The sequence below is a fragment of the Diadema antillarum genome, unplaced genomic scaffold (assembly GCF_040938485.1).
Source record: "Diadema antillarum isolate AM-2024a unplaced genomic scaffold, OU_Dant_1.0 scf00000211, whole genome shotgun sequence".
NCBI classification, from domain to species: Eukaryota; Metazoa; Echinodermata; class Echinoidea; order Diadematoida; family Diadematidae; genus Diadema; species Diadema antillarum.
The window spans coordinates 1353324-1375847 of record NW_027271100.1 but is presented as its reverse complement, the minus strand read 5'-3'; the positions used below and the strand labels follow the sequence as shown (position 1 = coordinate 1375847).

Sequence of the window (22524 nt, the reverse complement as noted above, 5' to 3'; positions counted from 1 at the left end):
TCTTGATTAATTCTAAAAATTAGTCATCGTAGACAAGGAATTTTTGTACAAGATATGTTTGTAAGAAAATTCTTCAAAGGAAATGATATAAAGTGGAAGTTTTATCCTAGCAGTAGTTTCTCCAGAATAACAATACAAAACATGAATTGAGGAAGTGTTCGTTTTGTACGTTCCAGCCTTTTGAAAAGATTATGGAATTAATTTGTGTACTGCAGTACTACTCTGGATGTGTAGTCAGAATGTATCGCATTTTGTACATTGATGTCTGTTGCCTTACTCTCCCATTCATGAGTGCTGAAAACTTTACGTGTTGGAATAATTTGTCTGCAATGTTAAAAGGAGCGTTCCTTACTGCCTTCATGTAGATCAGTGTTTTTACCTAAATGTCATTCTCATTGCAATGGGAATGATACGTGCCAGGGTACTGTATTTACTGCAGGATAAGCAAACTTCTGTCCCCCCCCCCCCAACGTACATTGTATACGATCTACATTCCGATCAGTATACAATGTTGTCTACATCTACATCATGTGAGCAAAATATAAATTGATTCAGTCATTAGATAGAAATTATTTTCATGTAGTGATTTTGCAAGTTTTCTGGATGTCCAACAATTTTCTGATCTCACTTCACTGCTTCTGTTTAATATTTGATGTCAAATTCAACTCATAGATTAACCCTGAGAATGAAGGCATTTTAAAATTCCTTTAGATAATTTCACACGTCATTATGTAGTCAAGTCTTCTTTGATGTATTTGGATGAAATACTACACACATGTACATACAATGTAAGTGTATTCAGAAGACATATAATGTAGGACTTTGTTTCCTGACGTTTGTTTATAACCCATTTTAAATAGGACGGGCTGATTTTGCTACAACACGCATTTCCCATAGACCCACTTCCGGGTTTCATGAGCTAACAAGCAAAAAAAAAAAAAAAAAGGTCCTCAGCCTCTCCCCTTCCACTTCCGGGTTTTTTCAGCTGACAAGCAAAAAAAAAAGGTCTTCAGGGGAAAAACGTAACCTTACCATGCTCACACTTCAAGATCTCTATCTATTTCTTTTTAGTGCCACTTACATACTTCCTGCTTTAAAAATGTGGTTTTAAATTGTAGTGAGCAGTTTGTTTTTCATATGACACAAGAATGACCTTTTCACAAATTAGCCAATTCAGTATCAGTCTGCTATTTATTGATAACAAGCTAAAGATCAATACCTGTATAATAGAAGGCGAACATACAAATACTCTCAATTGTTAAAGAATACCTGACATGGAAACTGGCAAGAAATACTTTCAATATTTGTTGTGTATGTGGATCTTTAAGGTGATCTGTCCATGATATGCACGTCCTCAATGAACCGTAATTGCAGGTGCGGGAGAAGCATTGCTAATCTGTGCTGTGCATACCATCTCATGTGGTACACTCTTGCAATCGTCACTCTATCCTTCCATGTGTTTGTGGAGTATCACTGCCTGTTGATTGAAAGTGCCTGGGCTATGCATCGGGAGGCGGCCCTTAATCAACGCCTCCTCCTTTAAAGACTTCAACCCACGATCGAGGGAGGTTGCATCCTCTTGGATGGACTGATGTCTGCAGACAGGTAGTGAACGTAATAAATTTGCATACTGCTGAATACTCCATCGCAACCTCAGTGCTAATTCAAGCATGGCATGATCAATCCTGATGGGTTGTGTCTGACAAGAGGATAAAAGCAGTTTGGAGAAGAAAAAAATGTCAGCATCTCGGATGCACAGGAAGTTGTACCGCTTACCTAAACAGCAAGCTAAAAGAGACATGTGCAAACAAAAACATAAACATAAAAGATCCTCCTTGTATACATGTAGATATGTGTCAGTATGGTGAGTACACAGCTTGCATCGCTCAGTTTATGCTCATTTGCAGTCTGTCATCAGACAATATCTTTTGCTTGCAACTTTGAAATAAATCATACAGTGTATACATGTATGAGTGCAACCTTTTTTTAGTGGATGACCAGCCTTCCCCCCCCCCCCCCCCCCCCCCCCCCATTGTGAAACTAGTCTTTAACTTTGATAGTAAATGAGAGTGTTTTTCTTCTTTGTTACCCCATTTCCACCCAATAAATGTGTCACTATTCTCAAGAAGAGTACACATAATTTTTTTTTTCATACTGTGCACGCATCTACACTGTACAGTAGCTGTGAGAAATTCTAACTAATCTTTCTCTTCTTGCAATTTTCTTAGAGTGTACATGTACAAATGTACATTTATGTTAGCTTAGACTCTGTACCATGGTGCCATGTCATTATTGATAGTGAATTTTGTGATATCAATGCAATAATACGAGTTTTCTAGTCTCTGTGCAAAAATATTTTGTCAGTTTAAATATTACATGTATACCTAGTACATGTGTAAACTGTACACACATGTCATGAAAAATAATAGTTCATATCAGCTCTTTCTAAGTGCTAATCCTCAGATACATGAACATTCATAGAATAGGAATTGTGATATGCCGTCCCTCCCAAACAAAATAAAACAAAGTACTGTATAAATAAAATCACTGAAATGTGAACCCTATCAAATTAATAAATAGATAATGTCAAATGCATAGAATATAATTCATTTACGCTCCACCTCAACCAAAGCTATCGTGTTTTTACATACTGGTAGTTTGTTCATAATGTTTTACACCGAATAACTCGTGCCCGTATTGATGGATTCAGATACAGACATATTATGTACACTTTGAATGACAAGTGACCCAAAAGTCCCTGTCTGGTTTTACAGTTATTTAAAATAAGGCTTTGTTGGCATTGCAAGAGAGGGAAGTTTCATCATTATTTTTTCTAAGTATTATTTATTATTAGCAGCAATATTAACTTCTTTTTCTTTTCTTTCTTCTTTTTTTTTCTGTAGTTTTTAATAAAAGAAGCATAATTGTAATTATCAGTTGCATTGATACACTCAATGTGTGTATTGCATCAGTGTTGCTACTGTAAAATTGTTTGTTTTTTTTTCGCGGTGGTTTTATTTTCGCGCTTTGAGGTTGAACCGCGAATTTAACATCACGCAAAAATGTTTTGAAAAGTTGCGCGAAATTACCCACGCAAGGAAATGTTTTGAACTCAGCGCTTGTTACAACGCTGTTGCGCACATGCACACATGAAGATTCTGCGCATTGAGTGTATTGATGGTCAACACACACAGCGATACCGCGCAATGTACAATGTAGGTACAAGCATGTTGTAAAGCACTCGAGAGACGGGATTTCAGTTAAGCCTGCATTTACAGAATTTTAATTTCTATATAATAAATTAAAGAATTTAATTGGATTATAGTTTGGGTTTTCATGGGCAAAATAAAACAGTTTTTGCCGACTGTGAATTCACAGATTTTGCACACTGAGAATTTAAACACACACGAAAAAGTCGGCACCGATGGATACTGCCAAAGTATCTGTACGCGAAAGAAACCACTTTTACAGTATTACATGTACTCCGAGAAGTGGAGTTTTCCGGTCCTGCGGTATTTGAAAAGGCTTTGTCATGACTGAAAGAGAAGGAAGTTTTATCATTAATTGTTTTCTGTGTATCATTAGTAGTAGTTTCAACTTCTTTTTCTTTGCTATCTTTTGCTCTTCTTGTAGCATCAATTAAGTAAAAAAAGCATCAGTTGTGATTATCAGTTGTATTGATACACTCGTTGTGTGTAATGCTAGGGACATTGTTGTAAGTACAGTTGGAGTTTTCTGGTGTGTAACATTCCACGTATAAAAGATGGAATGTTACAGTGTTGTATGGTAGGGTACACATACATGTTGTACATAATGACAACATGCTGACCATGGCTTGCACGCAGACATGGGACCCGTTCTCTGATCTTGTTTCAGCAGTGTGTGACTCATCACACCCTGATGGCGGTCGTCGGTGGTATGATGTGCGGATAAGGTGGGATGAGATTTATGTCAGACAGTGGGACTGGGTCCATTAGCCATAATCCAGCTTTCTGCGTTCATCTGCAGATAATGGTGATAGATAATTATACAGGAATCCTCTAAAACTCGCAAACCTACGATATTTCGTCCAATAAATATATGAGGGTCAGATTCAGCTCATGCTGAAGAAAACCACTTGCCATGGAGCAATAAAGATCTTGGTAGGTTTCTGTTAGATTGCGCACAGTTAACCCGTTGAAGACTAGTCTCAAGTATACTTGGGCAGATGTCTTTATGGGAAATGCATGTTATAGCAAAATCAGCCCATCCTAAATGGGTTAATGGATATAGTGTATGTGCCAAATGGTGTTTGATGTGAAGATCCCATAATTTGTGAAGATTCCATAATTTGTGAAGATTCCATAATTTGTGAAGATTCTATAATTTTAGCAAACTACACTTGTGCAGTGAGTGCAATCAATTCTCTTCTAATATCAAAATGAATCATGAAAAAAAATATGGCTGAATCCCCATATTCTGGTGGTGTTTACTGAATTGCACTTGATCTAAACCTTTTTGTACATCCTGCCATCCCGGCTGCCATCGTGCATTCATGACGTCATGCTGAAGAATGCTTCCACCATAACTCTTCCACAGTATGAGGCAAAGAACTACATCTTTACATGTGGTGGTCAGCTTTATAATTCTCTTGTTTTTTGTTTCTTTAGAGGCCCAGCATGATATTAGCTACAAAAGATTAAGAAAGGGGTAAAATTTGGACTCTTACTATTAGATTCTGATAATTCATTTCTAAGTGAAAATTGTTCAGTCCACCAAGATAAAAACCAAGTAGTTTGCAGGGATGCCAACCAATATGATTTTATAGTATTTAGTATGATAAACAGTGTGAAATACTATAATACGATATCGCCTCCTGAAAGTACGACTTTTCATCTTTCAAGTAAAATTTAAAATTAAGCCAATATCGACCACAGAAAACTGCAGAAAACAGCGTTATCATACAATGTAAATGATTATAGAAAGACTACTCCGTTCTCCCGTTTGAGATTTGATTTCTCCCGCCCTGGCTCTGTGTCTCCCGGTGGAAAGGATTTCTTACTTATTGCTATCGTATATGTCGACAAAATAAGCCTTATTAGCAGCAGAGAACATCTAGAACCCTAGGAACTTCGCTTCGCACACATCAACTTGCAGTCTCCCGTTTGCTAGGGGTGTCGGGCGGGAGAATCTCCAGATCAGAAGGTGCTTGGGGTTGGAGTCTCTGACTACTGTACTAAATACCTGCAACCCCTACAAAAGCATTGAATGATGAGCCTACATTGTACATGTAAGGGGGGGGGGAGGGAAATGCACGGATGCTTTACAATTTTCTCATAAATGTTGATGAAGTGGCAACATTCTTACATGCCTGTTCTTGCCAGGGAAACATTTTTTTCCGACATTTAAGTTGCCCAGAGCCAACGGGCTAGTGATGGTGTCAAGATTTCATGAAAATCTGATTTTCCTCTAAAAAATTTGATTTTTTGTGTGGATATTCCATCTGTTTTTCTATAGATATCAAGAAGTTTGCATCTCTGAGTTTGTGATTATAGTACTCAGGAGATCATGCTTGTTGTACACGTATGCATTCTATAAAGGACAAACAGGTACCTGTAATGATTATTTGCAAAGTATGTAAAATTGTTGTCTCACATTTGCGAGATGTACTCTAGACCTACAATTGTAGTAGGAGAATAATACATGTAGGGTGCAGTTGAGGCATACCAGTTGCCATTGCAACATTTCCAGTTTATTGTTATTTTTCATTGTTTTTGTTTTGTTTTGTTTTGTTTGTTTGCATTTTTTTTTCATAAACCACCTAGTGTGACTCTTGGTATAAGACAACTTTTTATGTAAGTCTTAGTCTTCTACTGTTTTTTTGTAGGCATTTTGAGAGAAAAATGAAATCAAAATTCTGCCCACCATTATAAACAGTAGAGCTCTAATGTCCCAGCTTTTGATTCCTGTACAGTTTGTCCAAGAATTTGAGAAATTGAACCGAACCAGTTTGAAGATTATTTTCAGATGATGTGACGATCTTGAGTAGATGTGCAAGAGAGATCTACTCCAGATGTGGAACAAGTTGTCCTGGCTTACTGTGTGTGGGAGGAAAACGCTTTGGGTGGTAGTCATTTTATGCTATGTTTCAGGCTGCTGATAAATAAGTCTGCCAGCAGCCAAGCGGACAAGTAATGATTACAAATGAATGCTCTTTGTGCATGCGCTTGGGGAAACAGAATTATTTTTCCTATTTTTTATGGAGATGAAAAAGATGGAAAAGGAATGCTTGAACATCTCATCAAATAAGACATCTGAATTTGACTATGCTCTGTATATTAGGTTGGATATTACATGTACAAAGATCTGATGCAGTGTGTTAATTTCACCTTTTTTATGCATGCATGCTTAAACAGCAGTAAGAAGAAATTCTATGCTGTGAGGTGATGTAAAGAAGTCAAATGTGGCTGTAGAGTAAAGGAGTATGCTGCTACTGATATACATTGACACAATGTGCTTGGAGGTGTTTTGGATACATGTACACCAGTATTATTATAAAGTGCATTGCAGCAAAGAGTGACAAATGTGAGCCTTATGAGAAGGGATGTTCAATGCAACAGCTGTATACAGTAATATCCTGCTTTGAGTTCATCCTGGATTCTGAACAAATTCTTGCAGATACATTCATAGTTTTATGAAAGGGACATGATAAAAAATTTCAAGAGTAATTGTTATCATAATTTGTTTGCTGGCAGGGAGAGAAAATGCAGTATTTCACTGCAGTGTAGGCATTGCTCAACCCATTGAAGGCTAGTCGCGAGTATACTCGGGCAGGTGTCTATGGCAAATGCATGTTAAAGCAAAATCAGCCCATCCTCGATGGGTTAATCTCTCCTTTCTTTTGTGAAAGATGTTGTCCAACATGCATTTACTTCGCAAACAACAACACAAATCCTCATGAAACCAGGTTGTGACTATGTAAAAAGCAATGCTATCAACAGCAACAAAAAAGTTCAGATAGGGGCTAACTGTTAAATGCAGTGTTTACCTCCCTTCTTTCCTGCTGTGACAATCTCGCCTCACGATACACTTGATATGCACGCACTGTTTGACGTAAATTAAATCGCACATTTGTTTGTTACATTGATATCAACGTAGACGATCACTTCAGCTTGCCTTGCTCGATCAATTGAATGATTGTGAGTAATCTGATTGCAAGTGCGTCACTTTTGTATAAATGGCAAGTTTCGCCCAATCACACGGCTGCCATCATTTAAGGCTGGATGCACAATTAAGACACAAATACACCACCTGGAGTGGTCCATGCAGGCACACACCCTTCATTCTTGTAGAGTGCGTCATTTTGAAGTTCTTTCTTCACTCTTATTTTTCCATTTGGTGGTTCAGCACGTTTGTATGAATGCCTCAAATGGTATCTTTGTTGAGATACCAAATCATACTTTCTCTTTGAAAGTAGAATATGTGCCAATAATATGCATTCATATCAAGAAAAATCATGTTTTTGTTTTTGTTTTTTGTGATCATGTAAGCTGTAATAATGCATCATACAGTGTATTTTCAAATTCCCTTTGAATACATTCTTCAAATTCCGGATGAGGCTAAATGTGACAACAACACACATGTGTACATCTGCAAGCTATATAGGCATACAGGCATGGAAAATACCAACAGAGATATTCAACACACCAAGTCCAGCTTATCAAAATGAAGCTGTAATTGGTTGGTTAAGTGGTGTGCATGCATTCTTCTGTCTTCTGTGTAGACCAATACCAGTGTAAAAATACTAGTTCAACAGAGCCTGATGGTTTTAAACCTACTGAAGCTGCAGCTTTTCTGAAAAAAAGAAAAAACATCACCAGTAGTTATTTCATACCGTTACTCATAATAAGATGAAGCAGTCTGACTTTTAAAATGCCAGAAATGTCAACCAGTTTGTCTTTGATCATAGTAATGTATAGCTTCTGTAGCATCGTATGACACACACCACCATGCATTCATGTTGTGTGTGCTGTAAAATGCTAAAACCATTCAGAATTGTAAAGCGATTCTAGGCTTGACCTAGAGGAAGCCATTCAAAACGTTTTATACATTGTTTGCAATCCCATCTTACACTCCAGTGGGTGTACTGGTATGCGGCGTAAAGATGGCATGTGTCGAAGAGGCTAGATGAGGATCGATTATGTTTGAAAGTGGCTTTGCCAGTACTAACACACCCAATGCATTTCTTCTACATGTTCTCTGAAGACTTCTGGCAAAGTGATTCAGGTGTGTGCAATGAAAGCTTCAGATGTTCCAGTTTGATAATGTGTGTTGATAACATTACTCAAAATAAGCCAATCAGTAGTGTGCTAAGGTAGCTTCCTTCAGCTGTTCAGATGGATGACTTACAGTGTGTAGGTTGTTTGTGAAACTTTATATGCCATGTTTATTAGTGAGCTCTTAAAAAGAGAAAGAAAAAGGAGGAAAAGCAAATCCATGAATTGATTTATAATGCTTCTTAGTATCAATGTTTTGTGTACCCTTAGTGATTATCAATATGAAAATGTATCCTTTTTTTTCCATTTCTTCAGTGTAATGTTTAATGCAGGCAAAACACACACACACACACACACACACAAGGGAAAAATTTTATGGTGTACAAATCAAGCCCAGCTTTTTCATTAAGCCTAACTGCATGACATGGTCTCACAGCTTCTACACTCCAGTGTATGCATTGGCATCATTACTTAATTGACACTGGTGTCCTCTAGCTCTCCCCTGGCTGGATGCACCCCAGTGGTCCATGATGGATTTTGCCTTTTCCTCATCCTGCCAGGAGGGAGTTATCTCTATATGAATGATGCCTTCTGGGTTTTACTCTCCCATCTCCCTTTCTTCTTCTTCTTCTTTTTTTTTTTTTTTTTTTAGCGAGTGTGTCTGTGTATGTGACAAGATCAATGAGGAGGAAAAATCATGGTTCACTAATGAAATCACTTCACAGCGAGTACCGAAGAGATGACGGTAGAAGGGTTAATGTTTCACTTTAAATACTAGTATCAGGAATTTGTGGTATTACAAGGCGTATGTATTGTAAATCAGTGAGGATGCTTACGTATACGCTAATGAGTATTTTTCCCCCCTGTGGATAGGTAGTACGAAGAGTGAAAGCAAAGTGCACATATATTTTCTGCTTGAGTTCCCTGCCTGAATTCAGAGGGAAGGGAATTTGATTATGCAGCGTGTGAATAGAAATAGGAGCCAGTTTGCATTAAGCCAGGCACAGAACAAGCACGTGTCTTTCAGACCATAGCCAGCCATCTTAGCTCAATTTCTACTTTCTTCAACTCTTAGGTATAATTTACAGTTATGAATAAACTCTTTTATACTCAAGATTGCACTGCTTTTCACATTTTTTGCTGGTGGAAGTTAAAAAAGAAAATGTCTCCATATCATATATATTTATGCTATTTTTGAACTTAATGTCATTTTGTGTGCATATCTTTAGATGTAGTTCTGTGTTGTGTGTGTTTAGAATTCAATGAAGTGTTCAAAAGTAAATCACAAAGCAATCAGAGGATTGAAGTTCAATTAGGTAAATCTACTTACAAACTTACTTACATGCTCTAACTCGTTGAGGATGGGCTGATTTTGCTACAACTCACAGTTCCAGTAGACACTTGCCCGAGTACACTCGGGACTCATCCTCAATGAGTTAAACATGATTTGGAAAACTCTATTTTGCAACATTGTATGAATGGTAATGTACATTATCGCCTTTCTGACTGATGCTGTCTCAAAACAAATGCTGATATCCTTCAATAGGTGAGTGCTATCTTGTGTGCATAGGGCCTACTCTTATGTATTCCTTACCTGTGATCCATTATTTCTCATTCTCTTTCCATACAGTAAGAATATCTCAGAATACCCACCAATTCTCCGCATGAAATAATGTAAAAGCAGAAATATTTGCGGCATGAATTTTTCGCAAATTGGAGCCGATTGCCATTTTGGTTTCATGACATTTTTTGCAAATTGCTAATGGCATTCAGTGCATATAATGTAGACAAGAACTTTCATGTGCATTTTGATTTTGTGAATCTCGGCTCTCACAAAATTTGCAAAATTACTGTATTCGGCATTAGCAAATCTAATTTTTCGCGAATTGAGACATCCCGACAATTTCGTGAGTGGTTAAATTCGTGATTATGGAGTACAGTACTGAATGGAGAGATGTATGCAGTATAGGAGTTAAAGGCATTATTTACCATTTGCAAATGAAACAAAAACCCAGCTTCAGTGTTTGAAATTAGTTCTAAAATGTGAGTTAGGGAAAGAAACACCAATGTAGAAATGTTAATCAGTATAGTAAATGTTAAGCAAAATGTGAACAGTAGTTAAACAGTAAAATTGTTTCTAGAATGAAGCATCTACAGTTATGGTTTATTGAGAAAAATAGTGATATCTCCTATATTTCAGGCTTTATTGCAAAATTTTTATATGGTAGAATGTTTTGTGATACAACTGACCTACACCATTTATCTAATGTGATAACTCCAACATTTTTACTGCTCCTATTGGTAAACAATAAAACCTTAAATATCGTCGCGTGTTTGTAAATTTGTAAATGGCATCCAAGTCGCAAAATTCACATAATTAAAAATCTCGTAAAATATTCGGTGTATACACATACAGAAGATGCACGTTGTTATACAAAGTACATTACAGTAACAAATTGTCCTAACACAATATTATACACTGTACAGGGGAAACTTGGTATAACGAACGCTGCTATAACAAGATATCGGTTATAACGAGGAAATTTTCCCGGTCCCAAATTTCCTTCCACACAAGTCTATGTAAAATGCTACTCTTATAGCGAGATCGGCTGTAACGAAATAACTGCTATAACGAGATAAATTTTGTGACTTCCAAACAAAGAAAAACATAGTCAATCAAACCTGCTATAGCGAGGTAAAGCAAAATGCCTTCGGTAAAGCTTTACTTCGCCTGTGCTATCATCTTCCGAGATTGTAAAGCTTGATGCGCCAAAAACTGTCTTGTACACACATAATCATTTTCTTCAGTGCACTCCAGCTAGCACTGCATGTTGTACGTGTATGTGTGTGTGTGCGCGCACACTGATACATGCAGAAAATGTGGTGGGACGGCCATATGTATACATGACATCATCATGACGTTTAGTAGGTGTGAGGCAATCTGATGCTGTGATTGGCTTTCTACGTAGGGAATTCCCCATCCTCACACACACACACACACACACGCAGTCATAATGTACATACAGAATGTGTCACATACACACACAGCATTGTGCAGACCATATTCAAGCTTTCCACACAACACACACCCATACGATAACCACATACCAATCCACAGACGATCTTGATACAATCGCAAGCTATATAAATTTACAAATTCAAACATCTACAATTAATAAGAAATCTTGATATTGGATTTCCTTGGCGAAAAAACATCTTCTTACCCATAAAGGTGAGTAATTCCCTCACACACAATATCAAGTTATCGGTATTGATTGAAATATGATGGGTAGTCCCACATGTGTAAATCAATGTCTTTATGTTATGCCTTCTTTTATGCCTACTGATATAACGAGATATCGGCTATAACGAGGAAAATGACTCGGTCCCGACCATCTCGTTATATCGAGTTTCCACTGTATTATGCAATAAGTAGAATGTCATCATGACATATGAAATGATTCTATGAAGTATATTTCAAGGAAACAAACTTTTGAATTCATCTACATGTATATATTTTTGATAACCAGTATTCAATAACAATCTTTGATGGGAGAAATCTAAAAAGGAATTCAAATGTAATGATAGCAAAAATTATTGGGCTGCTGGGAGTAGATGTTTCGTAATAGAATGATGCAGTGCATTTCAACAACCATACAGCTAAGTTGACTTTATCATACAGGAATTTATCCATATATCTTTGTACTTCTTGTACTAATCAATAAGTTACAGTAGCACTTTACACACGAAGCATATAGAATAGCACTGACTAAGTTTTCCAACAATTGCTGTTTTGTACACAATAGCAGTCACATACTACTTTCATGTGGTGGCGATAAAAGATGTTAACCATTTACTCCCAGAAAAATGATGGATATGCTGCTCTGTGAGATGCACCTGTTCAAGCAAGAACAGTTTCTGCGGCACCATTGGCACAGTCGTTGTGGTTTTAATATGTTTGTTTGCGGGTTCTTTTTGTTGTTGTCAAGAATAGACAAGACAGCTGGGTAGACCACACTCAGCTGCATTAGTAGAATGCTGCTGGTCATCCATGGGGACCAGTTGTATGTATTGCGTGCATTTTGGGGCAGACCACTTCACCACTTCACCACTTCACTATACCCCGCACTGTGCCATTGAATGAATGAAGCGGGATTTTTTACATGAGAAGGTTGCGACTCTCTCACACACGGGACCTCCATTTTATGTCCTACATTGTATCCAAGGGACAGTGTTTTGCCCCATAGAGAGGATGGCATGATAACACACAACATTGCTCGGCAAGACTCAATGGCCGGAATTCACGAAGGTGGTACAATCTTGTCCATGGCATGGTTTAAACCATGGACAAAGACCATGTGTCGCATGGAATATTTCGGTACGAAATGAAAATTTCGTTGACGAAATGACTATTTCGTCAATGAATTGTCATTTTGTTACAAAATAATCATTTCGTTGCCGAAGTGACTGATTTCAAGACAAAATATTCCATGCGATACTTGGCGCCCCATGGTCTTTGTCCATGATTTAAACCATGGACAAAGATTGTACCACCTTTGTGAATTCGGGCCAAAGGATTTTGAACCCAAGCCATTTGATTGCAAAGCAGATCCATACACAAAATGGACTGAACTGTATCACCGCACAGGTTCAATTTAGTATGCTATTAAACATTGAATTCTAAAATGTCACTGTGTGATTTTGAAGTACATTGTAAGTTCTGAGTGTCCGTCTGACAGGAAATAAATGTTTCGTTCTCAATTGTCAAGAAAGGACTTGGGGAAAAAAAAAGGAACATAGAATCTCTGGGTATCGGCACTCTGTGCTCATTCTGAATGTAGTCCATGTTGCAATCAATATTCATCCATGCGCACACTTTGGTTGCAGCATAGAAACAGGGGCAGTGCAAAAATTTCTATAATATTCACCATGCACTCTTGCGTCGCAAAAGAATAATCATTGTGGACATCCTTAAAACTCTCAAAGCGTAGTCATGGTTACTTTGCTACGCCAGAACTACAGTTAAGATGCTAAAATTAACAAATCTGTCCTTTGTGCAGCAGGGTTTTGTAGGAGGACGATGCTATCAAAACGGAAGTACGGCATTTAGTTTGATGCATTTTATTCCGCTGCTTTTACTGCATGTAGAGTTGTGACATGTTGCCCTCTTCGTTTTATATTGTATGTCAGAGGTGATTTGGTATTCCTTTGTATTGATGCCTTTCATGCTCAGTACCACCTAAGTTGCAGGAAGGTGTTCTGTGTATCTATACCCAGGTGGTCAGTCATCTATGCCCTTGTGGTCAGTAATGCAGGTTCAAGTGTACATGAAGTAAAATAAGTCATGCGTCATAGCTTAACCTTCTTAGGCTAACAATATCAAATACCCTTGGCCCTCAAATACAGTGTTGTTGCTAGTGGTGTTGAAAATGCTTTCATACCATTATTATGAAATTCCAAGTATACAGCTAGTGTACCACTGGTACGACCTCCCTCTGTAAGTACACCCTGTACTACCTTTGATACTCTCCATGTACAGGGTATTTCTCCAAGACTTTGCCATTTTGAAACCATTTGATACATTCTTTGCCCTATAGGAGAACCAGTGATCAATATCCTGTAATCAGCTTCGTGTCGAGAGAATGAAATTCATCCCAGTGCAATCACGGGTCCCATGACCAGTGCCGGGGTAAAACTCAACGTCAGGATGAGCAAGCTTTGTGCGTTTAGATGATTAGACCAGGAATAAAGTTACCCACTTCAGCGATCCGTAAATGTCAGGCAAGGGTGTGCTGCGCCTGAGGATGACGTCTTATATTCAGAATGTTCACTTTTAGTCTTCTTGAGTCTGCGGTATAGTTTTTGGCTGCGTACACATTGTAGTAAAAGATATTCTACAATGCATTTGAGACAGTGTAAAAAGCATGCAGAGCAAGTGCATTGTACATTTGTAATGTGCATGCATAGAATGCTGCCAATTTTTTTTTTTTTATATAATAGGTACAAAATGTAGCAGTTGCCATATTTTGGAGTAGATTATGAAAATTGTGGTGTAATAGACATAATTCCTCATTGCACAGCCAATGGTGATTTCATTGAGTAATTGATAATGAACAATTCATTGCAGTCACATTCTGAATTTTGTCCGAAATCCTCCGGGGGCTGGCGGAACCAGGGGGGCTGGTGGAGGCGTTCGCCCCCCCCCCCCATTTTTTTTTCCATTTTCACCCGTTATAGGAATACACAGGGTATTACTACGTTCGCCCCCCCCCCCTATTTTTTTTTTCCATTTTCACCCATTATAGGAATACACAGGGTATTACTACTCTAGCCCAACCCCCCCCCCCCACCTCCACTTTGTTTTTGTGCTGAAGACCTTTTTTTTTTTTTTTTTGGCTTGTTAGCTCATGAAACCAGGAAGTGCCCCCTCTCCCACTTTTGAAAATGTGGTGCTGGCCATGCCTCCAGTATATGAATATCAGGGTTTTTTATGCATTGTTATAAACAATAAGGGAGTGACATTTTCTTCTTGACTCATAAACACCAGTGTCCCCACAGTCATGTCAACTGTTACTTTTTCCAGTATTTAGTACTTTTTTTTTGCCAAAAATACTGCAGGTTTCATGGAAATATACCTGTATGTTTTTTTTCCCAAAAATTGTATTTTTATACATGTCTATTTATAGGAAAGGTGAAAATACTATTTTCCACCAGAAATATGTTTTTTCAACCTTCAGAATACAATACTACAGTGCGATTTTTAATACAAGGTTTACAACTCTGTCCTCAGCACTATCTTCATAGAGTATGTGAATAACATCTAGAGGTCAGGTTCTACAATGTAGTACTGCATGTTATGCCATGTTCTGGGAGAAGGTGCCCACTATGATTCGTTGCTGATTGAATGCTGCCCTTACATCCCCCATGGCTGCATCACTCCAGTGATATTATGTGTGACAGTTGGCAGGATAATTTGCACTCCTCTTTCTCACTCTTTCTCTGTAGCTAAAAATTACAATTTATTCAGAGATCCAGGGGCTCAGTCATAAATTTGCCTCTCTTTTTTCCTCTCGTCCAAATGGTGCATTTTGTGCAGAGGTATTGCTTGTTTAGATGACACCAGTAGTATGAAAGCAAAATATTTGGTCATGTGCCTGTAAAGTCATTTACATAAAACTGCTGATTTTGTGTACACGTACAATTTATACGTGTGTGTGTATGTGGGTTTTTTTTTTGTGTGTGTGTTCAAATCAAGAATTAAGCATCAAACAAACACCCAGGTTTTGAATGTTGAAAATCGGATAGTTTAAAGGTAATGACTTTGCATAGAAAGTTGTGTAAATTACAACAAAGTACCCTTTTGGTATCTTTATCAGATTCATATTAAAAGATGATTTATGTCTCTTTGACAACATAAAGTTAGAGATATTTTATGCAAAGAACAAGCAAGTTCATATTATGTCACATTCATGTGAAAACAAAGAACAAGTATGAAATTCCAAGCAGTTGACATTTCAGATGAATTACTGATGAATACTTGTAGATACCGTTTTCATAAAGTTTGTCAGGTTTTTATGTGCGCACTGTATATTGTATAAATTGATGGTTACTGAACAAATGTTGATTAAAACAAATGACTCCCTCTGGTAAATGACTGAACTTGAGAAAAAATATGCAAGCACCTTAAGAGTTCTCATACAGGGCAATGACTGTAGAACTTTATGAGTCTGTTTTCTTAAGGAGAATCTATCATAGATTTCTTTCGCAGGTTTAGCCTAAATGTGGCATACATGTAAATAATGTATTAATACAATACTGCTTGTCTGACAAACCAGAGTATTTAATAGTCCTCAAATTGATCTGATGTGTCAATGTTAACTTTTGTTACTCTTTTATTTTCTCTATTGTATCCAGACTAAGTCATCTGCGACATGGATCCAGGTGGCACAATGGTAGAGCCACCAGTTCGAAGGCTGCCGCCCCTCCAAGTTCTTCACGGCACTCCCGCACTGGATCTAGATACCCCGCCCCCATCTCCTGGCACCCCTCAGGGGGAGATGCTACCCACAGCACCTGTCCCCACCCCCAAATCCCAAGTTCAAGGCTCGCAATCATCTCTCCCACAATTTTCCAAGGAGGAGATCTCGCATTGTGTCCAGATCTTGGAGGAGTGCTTTGAGCTCCTCAAGCCACAGAATCGACCATGTCTCAGAACAAGGGGTCGGGTGTCTTCAGCATTTATCCACAATAAGTACAGTGTTGCAATTGCACACCACTACTCGGATCTGCATTCTCTGCTTGTTCGTAGAGCGCAACTCCAGCTTTTTAGAGACTGCATGTACAGAGCATCACAGATGCGAGAACTTGTCTTAAACCTCCAAGAGCTAGTACTAGCTGAGCAGAACACACTGAAATCATTGGAGGCATGTGAGTGCGCAGACCCCACCACCAAGCTGGAGTACTTGCCAAGTTTATGTGAGGAGCTACGAACGCAGCTGAGTGACTGGGCATCAATTCAGCACCAACTGCACTCTGACAAGTGGCTGCAACTGCTTCTACCACAACTCCGCCTGGACCTTGTAAACATGAGCAAAACTTTGTACTATTGGCGAGATTGTGTACTCTGTTGGCTTCACAGACTCATATACACGGGTATACGGGTGCTAGCTTTTAACCATGCAAGTTCCATGTCGCAAGAATTGCTATTCAATGTAGGCCGCGGTATAGAGGAGTTCAATAGGCTACTCGCCAGGCCATCAGTACTATTTGAGCGGTTCACGCTTCCGCGCACATCACTGTCCTCGGTGTCTAGAGAGGCTGGATTCATGGACTCACCTGGTCTGATTCACTCCTGTTCACCATACACTTGCAGTCGCCTGCTGACAATTCTCGCCAAGGAGCGGTCACGCCCAGTGGCTATCAGGACACTACACTTTCTAACAGCAAACTCGAAATACCTTACTGCCATCAAGAGTCCTGGGTTTCTCTTTGACTGGCAGGCCTATTACAGCAGCCTCACAGAGAGTCTCCGGGATGACATAGGAGGGGAAGTGACCTCAGTGACGTTGCAGTCCAGTAGTTCTGTTATCAGTGCAATGTGGGATCTCAAGGACAGCAAAGCCCTGGACCTTTCCGGACGGACATCACCTCTCAGTCATGTAGAGATGTATGAGGAGGAGTTTATTGTGAAGCTCCTGGGTGCCCTGGCCACCTCCACCAACCTCCTTCAGAGGCAAGTCAAGACCAGTAAGAGCAGTGGTATCATGAGTGACCTGAGCAGAAAGTCGAAGACATCAGCCCTGTCCAGTGGAGGGGGTGGGTTAAAGAGTCGGGACCCCTCCCAGAGGAAGTCGGTGCGGTGGGGTGACTCCCTGACCCAGGGCACACGCCAGCAGCTCTGTGGACTCTACTTTGAGCAGCTCTGGCAGGAGTTTGGCACCAACCTCGGCAGTGCCCTCCAGCAGATCCTGTGGAAGAAGTATGGCAGCGACCAAGGGGAAGAGGTTGTGGGCCACGTGTCGCAGGTTGATGACCTCGCAGCCATGACCCTGGTGTGGGTTATGGAAGCAACATGTACCAAAGGTGGAGTATCATTTCCAATGTCAATTACAATCCTTATTTCTTTGCTGATGTTGTGTTGTCAAAGAAAATGTTTCTCTTTTGTATTAAAGCACCCACACTTCCACAAACTGCCATATGAAAATTTCTTGAGCCAACAGAAAAGGATTTTTTCCCTTGTAAGATCAAATTGCCTGACAGTGTTCAGGGAATACAGTGAAGTATATTCTGTTCATTGGCTTCAAAGTTGTTTTATTTTAGGAATCTCTAGTTTCCACGAAGGAAAAAAAACACATTATATCTCAGAGAGCAGCTACTTTGCATATCTTGAATCAATGTTGCACCATATCTTACCATGGATGTCTTCTTGTAGTTGTCCAGAGTTTGTGGCATGATATTGATAGTATTAAACATGTGTCTTCAGAATTAACCATCATACACTGTATAGTAAGAGGTATACCTGTATTCAAGTAGATTCACACGAGGAACTGCACCTTTATGTGATTAAACAGTGTAGTATGCAACAAAAAATGTGTAGCTGAAAAGCTCCAAATGTATGATTTCAATATAGTGTGAGAGGGAAGTCTTTTCATTTTATTTATTACCATTATCAGTATGGAAGTTGCTAATACTGGCACAGGCCTACATCAAGATTTCCACAGAGAATTTATTCATAGAACTGTTTTTTCTGACTTGTCGTTAATTGGCTCATTATTGGCTCTCTGAAGGTGTATGGCCAGCTTGTTGTTAGCACTCTGTGCATCAGGAGAACTGTCGGGGAAAATAAATGTCAGTTAAGGCAAGGTGGGAGATGGTCATGTGACCTACCTCCTTCGCGATTTCTGCCGCAGTCTGATGCTGCCAGGGCTGGGATGCTGAGTTATGAATAGACGTTTGCCAGGGATGTTTGATTCGATTCCGCCTCATTAGGGGAGCTGTTGACTGCCCATGTGTGAACGAAACCAGCAACTAGTGAAGCAGTTCTTGAGGAAGACATAATTTCAAGGGCATCTGCGTGACGTGTCCAGAATAAGGCTGCCATAAAGTACCCAATGAGCCGATGCTGTAATTCATGGCCACTTGCAAGAAAAGACAGAAACAAAATGAAAACAACAAGAGATACAGAACGCTGCTATTTTGACGGTAGATTTGTGGAGTGCTGGAATTAAAAAAACTTGTTACTAACCAATTAATAAAAGTGGAGGGAGAATCTAGAGTAAGAAATGGTAAGTTCCAATCAGTTTCTGTTTCAAAGAAGAAAGAAAAGGAACCCCAAATGATATATGTGTAGATGACAGCCATCGTTACTGTGCAGTAATTTCCTCCTAGGATGTTAGCCCATGTGTAGAATATTCAGAGCACTCCAGAGCACTGCGATGTTGAAAAGAGTTGCCTGATTTGTGAATAATTGGGGCACTTTATTAGTATGAATTGAAAGGCAGATGAAAGGGGTGGTGCAGTGTTCAGAATATGTGGATGCTCATGGATGCCTGTATTGATGCAAGAAGATTACAAACAGGTTCCCTGATCTGGCGGCAATACTCCCCAAATTAGGTTCTGTAATTCCCATTAGGATGTAATTCAATTTCCTATATTTACCTGACAGTGTTTGCTCATGTCATGTGACCCTAACTTCCTGTTTGGGACTGGTTGGGTGGGGGGAGGAGCAGCTGGATGGAGGTGGCGTGGAAGGAGCAGTGAGATTGAGATTAAAAATCCAGTGAAATTCTTCATTTCGGTGAATCGCCATGAGATTGTGTATTGCCAAGGGCCAAAGGGAAAATTTCAAGAGTAAATTTTATTACATAATAACCAAATTTTCTTTTCTTCTATAATATTCTGTATTGCTTTTTGTAGATTTACCTTACTTGTCATTTTGAAATATTCTGCAAATCATTAATTTCTACCTGGATGCTCTTACAAGGCCTAAGCATCATTATTTTCAGAATACAAACACCAACAAGGAATCACTTGACATTTTAATTCAGTATTTTTATCAGAAATCATGTGGGCTGAAAACCATTGAAGTGAAAAAGAAACCCCTTTTACAGAGATGTTGCTATTCAAGGGTCTACAATGTGATTTACAACATGTGTTTGATATTACTGAAATACTCGTTGTTATCAGATTGTTGGGAAGGCATGCGTTGTATTCTTCTGAAGACAGGTACACAGTATCTTGGGGCACTCCTAAAAATTATGTCTCTTGACAGTGTGAGGTGCACCTGTACTGGGAGCACACTAGCTAGGACTGTATTAGGGATGCTGGGGGTACTCTGCACTCAGAAGTGATATGCATTGATGCTTTGCAGAAGTAATTGACTGGCACACAAAGGCGGATGTAATTTGGTGGGCGAGGAGTGATGTAAGGGGGGAAAACAAGACGACTCGGGAGATGTTAATTTTCAGGAGACATGAATGTGATCGACTGATGCTGATTCAGCGCTTCTCCGTCGTCACCTCGGCACAATAATTGCATTTCACATTTTGAGGAGAAACACTGGGGGTTTGAATCTATGTTTGTCCCATCAAGTCTGGCAGCGGGCTGGAGGTGGCACCAGCAGCTGATTCTGGTGACAACTTTCTTGCTTTTTCCTGATTTGTTATTCTGCCTTACTCATGTATATGAATGCTTGTTGACAGTAAAAAATAAAATGTGTATTGACTGTAAAAAGATAAATGACTCACCTAAAAAAGAAAGGAAAAGTTTCAACAAATATTTATACATCAGCTTATTTGTCTTATAATATGCATCATGGTTTATTCTAGGCTGACTAAGAAATGCATTCACAGAAAATAGCTGTTGAAATTAATCCATGTGCCAATGTATTTTTACCACTGTGATCCAAAGTGTGATGTCATAATACCATATCAGTTGGCCATTGATATGGCGTTGGTAGAACTTGAAATAGAGAGCAGCAATATATTTTCCTCTGATAGATGATTTGCATGTTACAGTTATTTTTGTGATCCACATTTCGTGCATTAGCTCTTCATCGTTTTGTGGAGATGTCGGGTCGGTTGAAACTGCTTCATCGGCATGCAGAGCAAGAGAGTTTGGTAATAAGGAACTAATGGACTTATGAGATAATATGCTGTCAAATGGTGGTGGCTTTGCAATGATTAACAAATCTGGTCATATGGCTCCAATCAGGAGAGCGATGTGAGATGGGTGGAATAAAGGAGAAGTGACGTGGGGAGAATACAGCAGTGTTCACCTTATGTGAAAATATCATTCCGTATCATATGGGCTGATATCGGTGCATGAGATGATATTGTATAGATATTGTGTGGTTATTGCAATAGGCCAACTTCATAAATATTCAAATTTATGACTGCTTCTCTTCCGTTCACCAGATGACAAGGACTTCATTGAACTTGCCATACAAAATTTCAAGTCTATCCGCAAAGACAGATTGTTTCACTGATTGTTGCTACTCTGCACAATCCTTGGGGAAACGTCATGCAGGCTCTGTCTGGTTGGCGTATGAATCCTCGGTAATGCAGTTATGCATAGTAGTTGAATACATAATGAAAATGGTCGTGTGAAGTTGCACTGCTGTTTCTGGTATAAAGCTATCCCTGCCACGTTCTTGCGCCTCCCACGCTTTTTCCCTCAGCTCTGAGAGGAGCATAGGTTACATGTCGCTAGCTGTGACAATATTTTGGCAGTCAGTACTACTTAGCATCTTGCCCTTACAGAAATGGTGGATATGTAAATGAAAACAAAAACACAAACACTTTTTGCCCATCACGCTGTCATAGAGGACTCACTCAAATCGTTATAGATGAAGACTGTCTAGTATTTGTAAACCTGTTCATTGGAGAGAAATGTGATGTGTAAATGGCAACAGTAGGTGAATTCACATTGCAAAATGCTGCGGGAGTTAGGGCGGTAATTCAAACTTCGCCTGAAATATTCATGGGAGGTTAAAGTGTGAATCGTGTTAGTAAATGCCACCAATCGTATAGCAGTATACCGGTATAGCTCACACGACCTGACGCACTTTCTGTCTTCTTCCTGTAGGAGATATTCTCAATGTGTACACGTAGCTCGGAGAGGTGTAGTGTAGTTTTGGACCAGCAATACCATTGTATTTCATGAATGTGAATGGTACCAAGTGAATTACCGCAATATCTATTACCATGGTATTTTGCCAATGAGAATGGAGCCCACAAGTCACTGTGATATGAAATACCACTCATTGAGGACGGACTGAATTTGCTACAACACGCATATCCCATAGATACCTGTCCAAGTATTCTCGGGACTCGTCTTCAACAGGTTAATTCAAGCATGAATGCAGGTCCACAACGTAGGAGAGGCAAAGTGGGAACTCGTCCATCAAGCTCGGTCTGCTTCTCTTGTGGGTGCAGATTCCGAGGCAGCTCTCTCATGGGTTAGGGCCCCTGCCATATGTCGGTGCATCTCACTCAGACTGGTAATGCTGCTATGATGATTGATGGGTACACTGTATAGAGCATGGTGCAGATTACATGCAGGCTCAATTCAACATCATGCACTAGTTCTTTTCTGTGATTTCTCTGTGTAAGGTTCCACTGTCGTAAAGATGTGGACAATCCATAGATTGCACTGGTGTTTCCCATTTCAAGGCACAAGTGTCCATTTGCACAGCTTTTCCAAATTCTTAAGGGATTGTAGGCCAGTGTAGTTTCAAGAGCAGTATGGGCAGAAGTTAGGTTTGTGTTTA

At 39.3% G+C, this 22524-nt stretch overlaps 1 protein-coding gene across 1 annotated transcript in view; it reads left to right on the top strand.

Annotated features, from left to right (window-relative positions):
• Positions 1 to 22524, top strand: part of LOC139724340 (uncharacterized) — a 90047-nt gene that overhangs the window by 7365 nt on the left and 60158 nt on the right. The window contains exon 2 of the mRNA XM_071635491.1: positions 16170 to 17837. Within this exon, the coding sequence (XP_071491592.1) occupies positions 16187 to 17837 (1651 nt within the window). The 5' untranslated portion in view covers positions 16170 to 16186. The remainder of the gene's footprint in view (positions 1 to 16169; positions 17838 to 22524) is intronic.